The sequence below is a fragment of the Musa acuminata genome, chromosome BXJ2-6, assembly GCF_036884655.1.
Source record: "Musa acuminata AAA Group cultivar baxijiao chromosome BXJ2-6, Cavendish_Baxijiao_AAA, whole genome shotgun sequence".
Taxonomy (NCBI): Eukaryota; Viridiplantae; Streptophyta; class Magnoliopsida; order Zingiberales; family Musaceae; genus Musa; species Musa acuminata.
Genome location: NC_088343.1, coordinates 45,204,993 through 45,219,141, shown reverse-complemented (window position 1 = coordinate 45,219,141; position 14,149 = coordinate 45,204,993). Strand labels below are relative to the sequence as shown.

The 14,149-nt window shown below is 36.9% G+C and overlaps 1 protein-coding gene across 2 annotated transcripts; it reads left to right on the top strand.

The window, feature by feature from the left end:
- The first annotated feature begins 7,465 nt into the window (after positions 1-7,465).
- LOC135615961 (rac-like GTP-binding protein 3) lies at positions 7,466-12,546 on the top strand. Of its 2 annotated transcripts, none has more exons than XM_065115085.1 (8): positions 7,466-7,744; positions 7,865-7,952; positions 8,021-8,130; positions 8,225-8,288; positions 10,164-10,228; positions 10,312-10,377; positions 10,599-10,702; positions 12,141-12,546. In XM_065115085.1, exons 1-8 carry the CDS (start codon positions 7,640-7,642, stop codon positions 12,145-12,147), a joined length of 609 nt encoding a protein of 202 aa, XP_064971157.1. In that variant the 5' UTR covers positions 7,466-7,639; the 3' UTR covers positions 12,148-12,546. The 2 variants fall into 2 exon arrangements, with proteins under 2 accessions (XP_064971157.1, XP_064971156.1); XM_065115084.1 differs by lacking the exon at positions 12,141-12,546 and adding an exon at positions 10,881-11,197.
- Positions 12,547-14,149: the final 1,603 nt, after the last annotated feature.

The window sequence follows — 14,149 nt, the reverse complement described above, 5'->3', positions numbered from 1 at the left end:
TCAATATTATCAAACCATAATTTAAGTTGGTAATGTGGAAGAGAAGATACAGTAAAATGTCCACATCTGTGTGCAATTCTAGAGAGCAAATAGCAACCATGAAAGGAAGAAAGACCCCTGATCTCAGAAGCTGCATGATAAAGATTCACAGAAAATGTTCGAGTCCTTGAGATGACTTTAGTTTCAATTTCTTGTTTGAGAATGAATAAAAAGTCTGTACATGATGATGCTAATCTTAGTCAAAAGAAAGAGTCATGAAACCACAGAAAAACCAAGAATTTGCAGGGGAATTTGGGAACAGTAAGGAGAGAAAGATGCAAATTGGAGAATAAAAATCATGATGGATGAGACATGATGACTTTAGTTTCAATTTCTTGTTTGAGTATGAATAAAAAGTCTGTACATGATGATGCTAATCTTAGTCAAAAGAAAGTGTCATGAAACCACAGAAAAACAAAGAATTTGCAGGGGAAAATTGGGAACAGTAAGGAGAGAAAGATGCAAATTGGAGAATAAAAATCATGATGGATGAGACATGATGACTTTAGTTTCAATTTCTTGTTTGAGTATGAATAAAAAGTCTGTACATGATGATGCTAATCTTAGTCAAAAGAAAGTGTCATGAAACCACAGAAAAACAAAGAATTTGCAGGGGAAAATTGGGAACAGTAAGGAGAGAAAGATGCAAATTGGAGAATAAAAATCATGATGGATGAGACAAATCAAGCAACAAGGGACTAGCTGTATCTTTTATATCTGACTCAAGGTTTCACAAGACTGCCACAACAAAAACTGGAACTGATCACTTTACACCAAAAGAAGAGTTGTTACCCAGCTGAAAGGACACTGCCTATCCTGCTACTTGTAGTCAACTCCAAAGAAATGAGCAGAGAAATTGGAGGACCACCCAACATGGATTTGGCCACGACCAAGGTGTGACTCCATTTCATTTAATGGACAAGTCCTTTTCCATCCTTTCTACTTCATCACTTCCTTTGCCTATTTTGCAGAATCTTCAATTTTCTTTGGCATGATCCAACAAAAAAGCAGTGGACAAAACAAAAAATAGCATGGATTGATTCCTTCTTTGTGCAACGTATGTTAGAGAACAGCAAATTTGATGAGCACATTGGAAAATCCTATGTCAACTTGCTGGAAGAATATTTATTAATTCAAATACAAAGAAACTTGGCAAAAACTAAAGGACTACTGATTTTCGTTGGCGATTAACTATTGCAGTTGGCCTGGTTAACGGACGTCTCACGCAAAACAATATTCTTAGCTAGAGATAATTCTCCGGGAACAAATATTTGGGGGTGAATATGCAAGATCATCTAATTTTCATTCTTAGAGCCCCTAAAGTGTTCCCCATAGTAGTAAGCACTGCCAACCATCAATGCAACTGTTGCACCTTGAACTACAACACGAGCCCTCATCAGCTTCTGACCCAGCTGGGAATTTCCTTGCCTGAAGCTAATTAGACCCGCCGTAAGTACACCAGCAGTAATAAGTGCACCTGAGAACTTCATCGATCAATTTGAATGTAAGGAAATACTGAAAGCATTAACATTATTAACTCCTATTTGGTACTTAAAATTAATGCAACACTGTTACCAAAAGAAAGTAGGCATATCTACTTACATATTTTAACAGCCATTACCAAGTTCCAGTGTCAGAAAACTGCAAATAGGGAAACTGACGGATGGAACCATCGGGATGGAGTAGTAGACATATATTAAAGGTGACAACCTTCCAAATAATTTAATGCCTTGTTCTACTTGATATTATTAGATCAGGTAGAGCTCACTCGAACCTTTTAACTATCTTGTGAACCGTTATGAATCATGTTCTGAATAACCACTAATAAAGATATCCTAAGAGAATAAGTTATTCAGACCAAGAAATTTGATACTGGTCCAAAATTGAGTTAAAAAAATAGTGAAATGTTGTGATCCATAAATATGCTCATAAAACCTTACAAAATTGTCTCTTTATAAGAATCCACCACATAGTTTAAACAAATTCGTTACCAAATTACAAAACTTGGGAAACTAAATCCATGAAACTAAATCAACCTTCTCAATTGATTTGCCTATGCTAAAAACCCAATTAAAGTTGATATATTGTCTGGTTTGATCTGAATAAGACATCATATGATTTGCTACACAATATAATAAAAAATAGTAAATCTTCAGATTAACTGTCAAGTGCATGCTTCATTGAGGTGTACCTAGAATTAAGCCCTCATATAACCAGAAATTTTTTTCATGTAAGTTGGAGGCCAGCAAAAACTGCCACATCCAGAGGCATTATGAAACGCCGTCCTTTCATGGTACCTATCTTCATCATATTGAAAATTCAGTAAATCCTAATGTGAGCCACATGCCATGAATAATTAATCATCGGATACAATTTTTGTCATAACCCAAATATAAACTATAGGCCAAGCCCCAGGTTAGGAATAATCAAGAGGTACATTCTGTAGATAATTAATGATTACATATTCTCATGTTGTAGTCTATATCTGATATAAGACTATTTTTTATTATCACATAGTGCATAGGGTAGTAAGCTCAGAAAATCAGATGCAAGATTTAAAGTAAGAGATTATAATAGGACACGAGGCTAGCCCCTAGGAAACATTTCCAACACCAGGCCTGAAAATCATCCATCAACTGATAGACCTTTCTTTTTTAGTACATGTTCTCAGTTTGAAGATATACCATATTGATAATACAATTTGCCTTGATTCTGATTGTTCTATCTGAAGCAACGATGTCCATAAATGAAAATTTATGAGAATATACTCTTATGTTTTCTGGTGATATTAAATGATGAAATACGAATATCACGAAAACAATTCAGACATACATGAAGTACTTCTTTCTCTGATAAATGTTAAAAGGTTTTGTCTCTGATATTAAAGAGTTATCCCTGGAAAAAGTTGCAGCATTATCGATAATGGAAACTTATGGAAAGTTGGAAACATAAAATGACTGCAGTTGATTCGAAGGCCTTTTTTCTAGTTAGGCAAGAATTACTTGAAATAGTTTTCTTAACATGTGATCACTTTGAGCAGAATCTTAATTAGACTTCAGATGGTTGTCTGCTTTGGACACAAGAGATTCAGAAATGAATTATAATATGCGCAGGGGCTGAACGGTAACAGATCAAAAGTTGATGAACATTTCTTTTTGGGATTACTAGTCTAGTAAGCCGGCACATAAAAAAATCTAAGAGCCAAAATTGGGAGAGAATAATATAAAAGCTGCACAAATGAGAATGAAAACGGTCTGGCACAAACCTCACTCGTTGGGGAAGAACGACAATGGGTGTTTCGGGATGTATAGAAGATATATCTCAAAAAGCAATTACATTCTCTGAGATCATATAGACATCAATTTGCTTGAAGGCTCACTCAATCGAATAGTTCTTTTGCAATCACCAATTCAGTAATAAGGGCAGCTGATAACAATTCATCTCCCATTTCAACAAAATTGGTAGCAACTGATAACAATTCACCTCCTCTTTCAACAAAACTGTCCTTCTAATTTCGCGGCACCAGTATGACTGATTTACTAACCGAAGTAGTCCAACAGGGCAACCATTCACACACTAGCAGCACTCAAAATTTGAACCAAATTGACAATCATACATAAAGTCCTCTGCAAATTTGAACCAAAAAGAAAATATCAAAACAAAACCAATGACACGTTTCCCTAAACGTCAAAGAACTAGGCTTAAACGTCAAAATTCCCAATCCAATCCGTTCATGACAGCAAAACCTAAATCTTGAGGCCCAAGCTGCACCAATAACTCTATACCACTCAATCAATCCCAGAAATATAATAGAAGAAACATATACCGTCACGATTTCGCAGCAGCATTAGCGCATTACTTTCTAGTTCGAAAAAGAGGTTCTCTTCTTCCCCAAAAGAAAGCTATACCAAACTAAACCACCAAAAGAACCTGTCCTTGACCATGTATCGTCCACAATTTGTGTTAATCCTTTAATAGAAAGGATCGACGCGACCCTCAAACCAGATCCTTTGACGCTAAGACAAGATGGAGGATTTGGACTCGAGAAAGGAAATAAAAAGGGGGGAGATGTACCAACGGGGACGAGAGGGTTCTTGACCGACTTCTTCCGGTCCAACAACTCCTCGATCTCCGCATCAGCGGCGCCCATCTTCTCCACGCATGAACCGAAGAGATCCGATGACGGTGATGAGGCGATGAACCCCTCGATCGCTTCGTCGCTCGCTCGCGCCTCCTCCTTCCCCTTCGGACGCGCTAGATTCGGATATTTGACCCTGCTAGACCCGGATCCAATTGGCAACTATTCGATCCGACAACCCGAAACGTTCCCAAAGTCCGATCCGGTCCAAAATCTAATTGTATTTGTTTTGCATCCTAAACATTATTTACGATGAAAAATATCGAATATTTATAGGTATTATTTGGTGATAATGCAATGACGACCACAATTCGAGGTTATATGAAATCTAATCGAGTAATAATAAGATCGAATCACCAATTAGATCATCGGACCAAAATCTAAACCCATATTTGACTTAGATTTGACCGACATTGTGATATGAACTATATGATATGTGTAATGCAACTCGGTGAGTCAAATTCAACGAGTTAATATACTGAGACTTTAGTCATTACTAATCTTAGTCATTTATAGTATAATGATGATTTTATTAGTCCAATCACAGCAGATTTTAATTGAATCACTTGGCGACCTCTATAATGTTTTTCATGTAATTATTTGATATTATTTTATCTAAACCAAGAGGCATCATTTAATATAATAAAATATGATATCAACATGATAAACGATCTATTTAATGTTGATGATTTGATTGATATGTTTATATGTACGTATTTTTTTTTGGAGTTTTTTGTTTTGAGAAAAAAAAGGACATATGTGATATAATTATTATCTTAGACACGTGGAATCTACTTAATCATCGATCATATCGACACCGATGTTTCATTTCATATGCCTTCGATATTAATTTTATAAGAGATACTCATAACTCACTCGAGGAAAAAAATATTTTAAAATATCATCCAACAATCTCAAAGATTTTACTCGTGATATAATAATATTCAAAAAGTGGATCGGATCAGATCGATAACTATTTCTAATATGTATTAAAAGAGTTTTCCATTATTACATGCACCAAAAAATCCTCATAATTCTAGCAAAATTAGTAGGTAAGGTTATCCATCCTTGGGAGATAACTCTACAAAACAACATGAATATTGTTAGCTCTACAATCACAATCAGCCATGTTCTGATGATGATTGGCAATTTTGTCATTTCCTGTTAGCTGTTCTTCAAGGCAAATTGTCCTGGAAATCTATTGAAACCTTTTATTGATTTCTCAGGTTCTGTGGATCCCCAAAGTGCCAGAACTCAGATGTTCCATGGATGCAGACCATGGTACTGTTATCTTTGATCCACAGAGAACCTGGTAAGGTTCATGTTAGTCACAGACTTTGCATACACATCATCTCATTTCTATAGAAATACTGTTGTACTATTTGAATCATGTGTCACCCACCCAATCTACAGGAAATGATATCAAAATTATTTACTACCAAAAGACTCAACACAATCTATTAGAAAAAATGACATACTGACTTGATGTGTCAATGTTAGAATGACATCTAAAGAATTTTTTTTTTCTCTTAATACACTTAATTCTTTATGATGGGCAGTGGTTACAAAATAAATACTATGAAAGAAAGGATCTCTCCGAGTATAAGTATATTTCATATCATTTTTTTTAATGTATAAACTAACTTAAACATTAGAGGGACATCATAAAAAAATATTTCACCTTTAAAGAGCTTTGCTTTATTTTGAGGATTCGGATAAATAAATACTATCAAAGTAGGACCTCTCCGAGTATAAGTATATTTCATATTGATTTTTTTTTAATGCATAAACTAACTTAAACAACATAAAAAATATTTCAGATATAAGTTTTACATAAATAATTAAAATTAAAATTAAACATATTGAACCTTTCAAACAAGAAAGATATTTGCTTCCAATCAAGTAATTTTGAGAATTTGGATCAATTCACCCTCAACATCTCCCTGATTTTTGGGTTAATCTTCTATATACCTCTTCTCCAACTTTAAATGTGACAAGATTCAATAAAATAACTCATGTCAGATCATTAAAATTGAAGGTAGAGGGATAAGCAAAATAGAGGCTTTTGATGCCAGGAAAAACAAGAGTTTGGCCAACTGGACTCACCCATGAACTACTTGCATGATCTCAGGCTAGAAGGATGTCAGTGTTGTGGCAGTATTTGAATTATTGTCAGCCTGGCTTCCAATTAAGAAATAGAAGATTTAGACTCCTTTTCCCTTTGATCACTTCATCTTCAAACTGTTTCTATCTGTCAATGAGTCATTTGTTACTCTCTAATCATTCCAGCATGAAGCCTACTTAGTTCCATAGGCTTTCTTTAGGTTAGTATTCTATGATCTTTCTTGAACTTTGCAACCTTATCTTCTAAGTTAACTAATCTGGGCCATGAACAAACACATTGCAATCCTTCAAGATTGGTCTTCTACATGATGTTATAATAGAGGAAACACTTTTTTTATTGAGAAGCCAAATGGGTTAATTTTCTATGGTGCTACTTTTCTCTCTCTCTCTCTCTCTCTCTCTCTCTTTGGTGAGAGAAACATAAGGAGAGGAAGACAATGAATGAATCTAAATCTAGATTGAATGCCAGCTATAGAGGATAAGAAAAACCATTTCTGTTAGTTTCTGGTGAATTATTCTTTATTGTCCTGTCCTTAGCAAAGTGCAATCTATTAGACAAGTGGACATAATCTTGCAATCCCCAACACTTGACCATGATGGGGTCTCAAGTCATTAAATAAATAACCTTAAACTCTTGACAAAAAGAAAAGAAAAATAAGATACAGCTGTAAAATAATTAAATCCTAATTTTAAAATTTTGTTTGGTACAGAAAAATCTTTCTACGCTAAGATTTTTTAATTCGATACTGACTTTAGGAATAAAAAAATATTTATCGGATTGAAAGACACATTATACACTACAAGGGAAGAATTTTTACATCTTAAAGAAAAAACATATATATTTCATTTACTATGAGAAAGCTGTCAAAGAATGCCAGCTATTTTGGAATCCTAAGGATAATACTGCCACTCAAGTCTCTTCATCTCCCAGCTTCCCTTTCTGTGAATCCAAAGATCTGTGAACACCACACCCTTTGGATTCGCACACCCATCACACCACACTCCCATTGGACTCAATTGACTTCTCTCACACCCCTATTTATCGTTTACACTCCCACTTGTCACACACTCCTTAATATTCTCTTTCCTCTCTCTTATATATATATATATAGAGAGAGAGAGAGAGAGAGAGAGACACTCATTAAATTGGAAATGAGATGCACACATATAGGAGGTGCATGTAGAGCCACAAGAACAGTCTCTATTGCCAGCAAAACACCAAAAAGCTGTGGGTAGCAAGAATCATGTGATCTGCCCCTCCTCCTCCTCCTCCTTTTCCTCTCTCTCTCTCTCTCTCTCTCTCTCACTTGCTTTCTCTTGGTGTTTTTGGGCAAGAACATGGCATCAACAGTCTCAAGATTCATCAAGTGTGTCACTGTTGGGGATGGAGCAGTTGGGAAGACCTGCATGCTCATCTGCTACACCAGCAACAAGTTCCCAACTGTAAGCCCGTGGGACTGTTCTCTTCGTTCCCCTCTTTCATCTTCAACCTCTGACTGGGTTTCGGCACCATTCTTTTGATTATTCGCACTGATTTAGCTCCTTGGAAACTACTCTGTTCAGGATTACATACCCACTGTGTTCGATAACTTCAGCGCCAACGTTGTTGCAGAAGGGATCACTGTGAATCTGGGCCTCTGGGATACTGCTGGTAAGGCTGCCCATTGCTGATCTCATTGGAGGCTGGGATTTCACATCATGGGCCTTGAATCTTAACAGGGCAGGAGGATTACAACAGATTGAGGCCATTAAGCTATCGAGGAGCAGATGTATTTGTGCTGGCTTTCTCGTTGGTGAGCCGGGCGAGCTATGAGAATGTTCTGAAGAAGGTGAAAAGATTGGCCATGGCTTTGTTGTGCTGTTTGATCCTTTGCAGTAGTATTCAGCATGTTGATCTTATGTTTCTTCTGCTGGTGGTTTCAGTGGATACCTGAGCTTCATCATTATGCTCCTGGAGTTCCTGTTGTCCTGGTTGGGACTAAGTTGGGTATGTGGAACAACAGAATAAGCTTCAGATTGTCATACCAGCTAGTGATAATTTTGTTGTTGAATGATGTTTACTATGAACTATTTCCAGCATAATTATGTTCAGATCTGCCTGCAAAACACGAGACATAAGGCCAATTCATGTCAAGGAGTCATTTGTCTTTCTATTAGGAGAATATAAAGAATCCATCAGATTCATCAGTAAATGAACTGAGTAATGCTGGAAACTTTCCACCTTAAACTTTCCACATTCCCTAAGTTGGGTACATGGAACGCCAGAGTAAGCATCAAGATTTTACACCAGCTATTAATTGTTTTGATAGTTGTTGAATCATGTTTACTATGAACTCTTTTCCAGCATAATTTTGTTCAGATCTGCCTACAAAACAAGAGACAACAAGGTCAGGTAATGTCGAGGAGTCAATTTGTCTCTGTGTTAGGAGAATATAAAAAATCCATCAGATTTATCAGTAAATGAACTGAATAATGCTGGAACTTTCCACCTGAAGCTTTCCACATTCCCTTGGTTGGATATGTGGAACACCAGAATAAGCATCAGATTCTTACAATAGCTATTAGTAGTTTCGATAGTTGTCGAATCATGTTTATTATGAACACTCTTCCGGCATAATTTTGTTCAGATCTGCCTGCAAAACAAGAGACATAAGGTCTATTAATGTGGAGTCATTTGTCGTTCTATTAGGAGAATGTAAAGAATCCATCAGGTTCATCAGTAAATGAACTCCATATCGCAAGAAACTTACCACCTTAAGTTAGTCTTTGGAATTTTTGCTGAAGAAAAAAGAAGTTTACTCACAAGATGATTCTTTTGCAACTTGTTTTCAATTAGAAGTTCTAGATGGAACTTGTTTTCCAATCTCTTGACAGAATTAGAAGGTTTCATATGTTTTGTATGGTTTAGAAACTATGCCTAAGATGGTCGATTATGTCATCTTCATATTTGATATATCCATTCGTATGGAATAGAGAAATTTGAGTATGGATCTGGCCACTACCAATTTTTTTGTTTGAATTAATATATAAGCAAAATGCTTTGGGTTGTATTAGATTTGGTATGTGTCGAGAGGGTTTAGATCATCTTCAATGACTCCATCCTCACAAAGTCCACAAGGCATGGAAAGTGCGTTGGTATAGTGGTAGCAGTTTAGCTGTCATGTAAGAACCATAACTTAACTAGTTTAAGCACATGCATTCATGGAACAACAATCAGATGAAGTGCTAAAACCAAATTTAGAGTATGACAAAATGTTCAAGCAGCATGAGAAACAAGTCACTAGTGACTTAAAAACCACTTATAGTTACATTATTCTTTCTTCATGATGAGCTACTTTAGCAGAGCCATGATTCATGACACTGGTCTTTATAGCATTTAAGTGTCTGAATTCCTATGTTTCTAGTTTGTCCAATGACTTAAAGTGTTTAACCAATGATCATCCATATGATGTAAAATTAACCAAAAATGCATGACAGTTTTAAGACAGGAAAATGTAAGGAAAGAAATCAAGATGAAAAGGGATATGCTTAGGAGAATTGAGTGTAGGAAGGGGATCAAGGAAGAAGTCGAGTAGGTTTCCACTGTAGGCTTTATCATTGGAGAGATATAATCCATGTTCTAAAGATAATTAGTTTTACTGTCTGTATATGCCTTCTCATTTCTCACCTCAAAATGCCAAAAAAAAAAGCAAAAATTATATCTCAAACCAAAAACTAAAATCAAAGATATCAATGTTCAATGATGCCAATGATATAATCACTACAAGTGGTTCCATAATTTCATATGACATTCCTCTATCAAAATGCCATTTTCAACTATGGTATCTTGTTTCATCATGGTATTCATTACAATAATCTGCAGATCTTCGTGAAGATAAGTACTATTTGGCAGATCATCCTGGTGTGGTGCCTGTTACTACTGCACAGGTACTATATCCACTTGAGTGTGAGTTCATTGTGTTTCAAGCAATGATAATTACAGCTTTTGATCCATTTCTTCTTGATGCCAGGGAGAGGAACTCCGTAAGCAGATCGGCGCTGCATATTACATAGAATGCAGCTCAAAAACTCAACAGGTAGGCTTTGAATTTTACTCTCATCATTCTCTTTTTTTACCTGTAGTCATTGGATATTTCACATATTTTATAAGTTACCAACCAGACCTGGTTTCATAATCCTGACTTGTTCATTATGCTCTGACTTGTCTCTGCAGTATCAGATTCATAGACTTTTAATGCTTGTTGTGAGCATGCTTTTACAATCAGAACAGCCTTAAAGCTTCTTTTCCCTTCTGCAGAATGTCAAGGCAGTTTTCGATGCTGCCATCAAAGTCGTTATTCAGCCTCCCACAAAAAGAAAAGACAAGAAGAAGAAAAAGTCACGACATGGGTGTTTGATATTGTAAGCAAATCCCCTCTCAACTATATTGGTCTCATCATGTATTCATTTGTTACACTTAATGTAGTCGCTGATATGGTTGCTAGGTTCTATAAGTTCATAATAATGCTAAAGGAGTAAACAATAACTTCCATTTTCTGTACAAAGACTCACATCGAAACAAGCTGTGTTGCTACTGCAGGAATTTCCTACGCGGAAGGAAGCTTAAGTGAAAGTGCTCTCAGTAGTTAGTAGATTTAGGTTGAATCTCTCGTGCATTTATATCCTAATATATGAAGATTAACTATGAATCAGATAAAGTTTGATGATGCTGAAGTTCTTCTAATCTGTAACTGTGCACCTGATCATTCCAAAGAAAATGGGCATGTTCATGTTGCAAGAACAGAATAGTTGGTATTTCTGTGGATATGAGCACATGATGTAACTGGGTCATTTTCCAATAGTTGCGCTGTATTTGATATGTAAAGGAAAAGTTAATAACATAAAAAGACTTCCTAAGCTTAGTGTCTGATGGAATAATTGCAACTTCCTTGCTGTTTACTTCTTTATATCTTGCTAAGAGAAATTGCTGTGGAACTCTCAAGGATATTTATCTATAATTTGAAGGAAGGTGAGAATCTTCAGTTTTTTTTTGATTTAGCTCAACATAACTGATACATCAATCATCTTGAAAGGATACTAGCTTAAGTTTTCTTCTCTGCTATATAATTGTGAATGGGTATCAGAATACATTTTTTATTTCTACTTGATACAATGGTGCTTTGGGATGCTTTCTGGAGCTAATGGATATGACCACCATATAATGTTGAGTAGCAATTGAGAAAAGTTGAGCAATGAATAGTATGTCTCGATTAAGTAATGCATGAGAAAATGCTCAGCTCAAATTTACATGATCATGAAAGGAACTTATTGTACTCATTGCACTTTAATCCAAAAAAACTGTAAGAATAATATGTCTTACACAGATACCACAGATAGAGCATCCTATACTACTTAATAGCACAAATGTTTTGTGCTTACCTGTTGAGTCAAGCTAATAATGCCAAGCTTGTTCCAGTTATTAGGCTTCTAATTACAGGAAGAATTGTCATCTGGCTATGAATTCTCTCCTTGCCAACAATGAATTTTCTTTCTTTCAAGCAGTAAGCTCAGAAACCATTGGATCTCTGCAATCAAAATCATTGACATCGATAACTATCCTTTATTCAAGAAAATAGATTGTAGCTTCATGCATGAAAAAAGAATCATACACAAATTGTTGTACCAGAAGAAAAATGACTTCATCTGAGGCATCTCACTGAACTAATTTAACTAGATTTTATGTTGCTTTAGTTGAATTGCTTTTGGAAACCTTCTCCTCCATGAGATCATATGTATCATGACCACTTTGCTGGTCCCTCCCTCTTCCCCCCAGTCATCAAAGTGTCTTTTGCAATTGCAGATCATGATGGCAGGGACCAAATGAAGAAAGGTAGAATAAAGAGAAGACCATGGTTATCAGACTTAAGTGGTGCTTATGATGATTAAACAGAAGACCTTTATCTCAATCTGTTCAATGGAGAAGTAGGCAGAGAAAAAAACTTCAAAGCAAAGATTACTAGATAACAGACATCTTTGCAGCACATTTGAGCCTTCATCAACTCCCGTCAATGCTGTGCGATGAATTCATGCTACATATAGATCCCTCACTTGGAACACAAGTACTCTTTCTATTAACTCTAAGCTGGTCTGTTGCCGACTCCTTCATAGGATTCCCGACTTGGAAACAAGAAATAGTGGAGGTTACCTGAGGCAGATGCATAAACCTTCTGTCAACAAAGTTTCAAGTGTCTGTAAGTTTGTGGCCACGCCATGTGCTTGTGATGTGTTTGCTCATTACGGATTCCAGCTCTGTCCCCTGCGACAGCAGCACTCCCCCACGGCTTAACTTGCAACGTTGGCCATGAGCTTGTTAGCCAACAGCAGCAGCAGCTGACGAGATGCTTTTGCTCTGTACGCCTCACTGCTTGAGCTGTACTGATCGGTCGTGTTATGGACTGTTGGAAAATCTCTCGGGGCAATCAACGATAGAGGAGAAGAATGCATTTGAAGTGTTTGCTGAATTGCCGATTAGGATTAGGAATCGCACTCAAGTCATTTGACCGGGCAACAATCGAGATTAGTTGACCGGCGAGTCTCTGCACCGGTGGATGGATTCTGCTCACCTGCAGTGACAACAACATAGTGGGACTCGAGCCATTTTGTTACCAAAATAAAATATTCCAAGGCAATATATAACTGACTGGGAGGTGGTAAGCGCACCGGTGAGTGTTCGGATCTCAGACGCGCGGGTGGATTCTGGTCACCGATCTATTTACCGCCGATTGAAATTTTTTCGAAGCCACTTACGGTGAGACGGGGTACGGTAAGCTCACCCCGTGGCTTCTGTTAATGGACTACCGCAAGTTAGGCCTAATTTTAACGGGCCTAAACAGTTAACAGGCGTGGATATCTTAACGGGTCTGGATCCGTTAGGGCTTATGTAATGGGCTTAGCAATTTCCGGCCCGTTCTCTCGTCTCTAAAAAGACCTGATTCGGGCCACCGGAGTGACGTTAAGTTCTGCGACAAGAATATTCTGTTTCCCATCAAAGCATTTCAGCTTCCAGTTTTTAAAGGTGAACTTACCGGTGAGATTTTGGACCTTGTTCTCCTTTCCGCCCCATGTTTAGGGCCCATATTAATGATGGGCTAATTTGAGCCCGTTGCTCGAGCCCGCCATATCCAACTGCCCACCGCAGGTGTGGTTTATGCGGTGTAGTTCGAACGATTTCGTGCAAATATATTCGATTTCGGAGCCACCGTGTCATTTATTGAAGGGTTAAGGTTAATTTTAACCTTTGTGATTTTAGTTATGGATCATTTAAGTTTTTATGATTTATTTATATTTAAAATAATTTTTATAATTTTAAAAACGTAACATATAAGTGTCATTTGTTGCTCTAAATAAAATTTATGCATTTCTCATTCTACTTAGCGGGCTCTTCAGTTCTAACGGTCCCTTTTTCTTCTAACGATTAAAGAGCAGTGAGATTCTTTCTATAAAACATAAAATATTTATCATTTTGAGTAATGCAGCTCGGGCAAAAAAAATAACTGTGATAGGATATATTTTGGTCACGGCAAAGGATTGGCAACCACCTTACGACCGACATGATGCACTTTGCACTTACAAAGTATCTTGGAACTAGGGGTGACGGGAGCCCGTGCTGCCTAGATTTGTACGAGGTGGCGTTGCCCTACCTTGAACCATCCACGATGATAGAAGGCGACATAGCATGGGATGGAGCCATACAGGTCGGCTCACGCAATCGACCTCTCGAGGTACCATGGATCATTAACAGGTCTCGTACAATCGATCCTCCGACAAATATGTATAAAAGTCAATCTCTTCCTCACATACAGGGAAAAA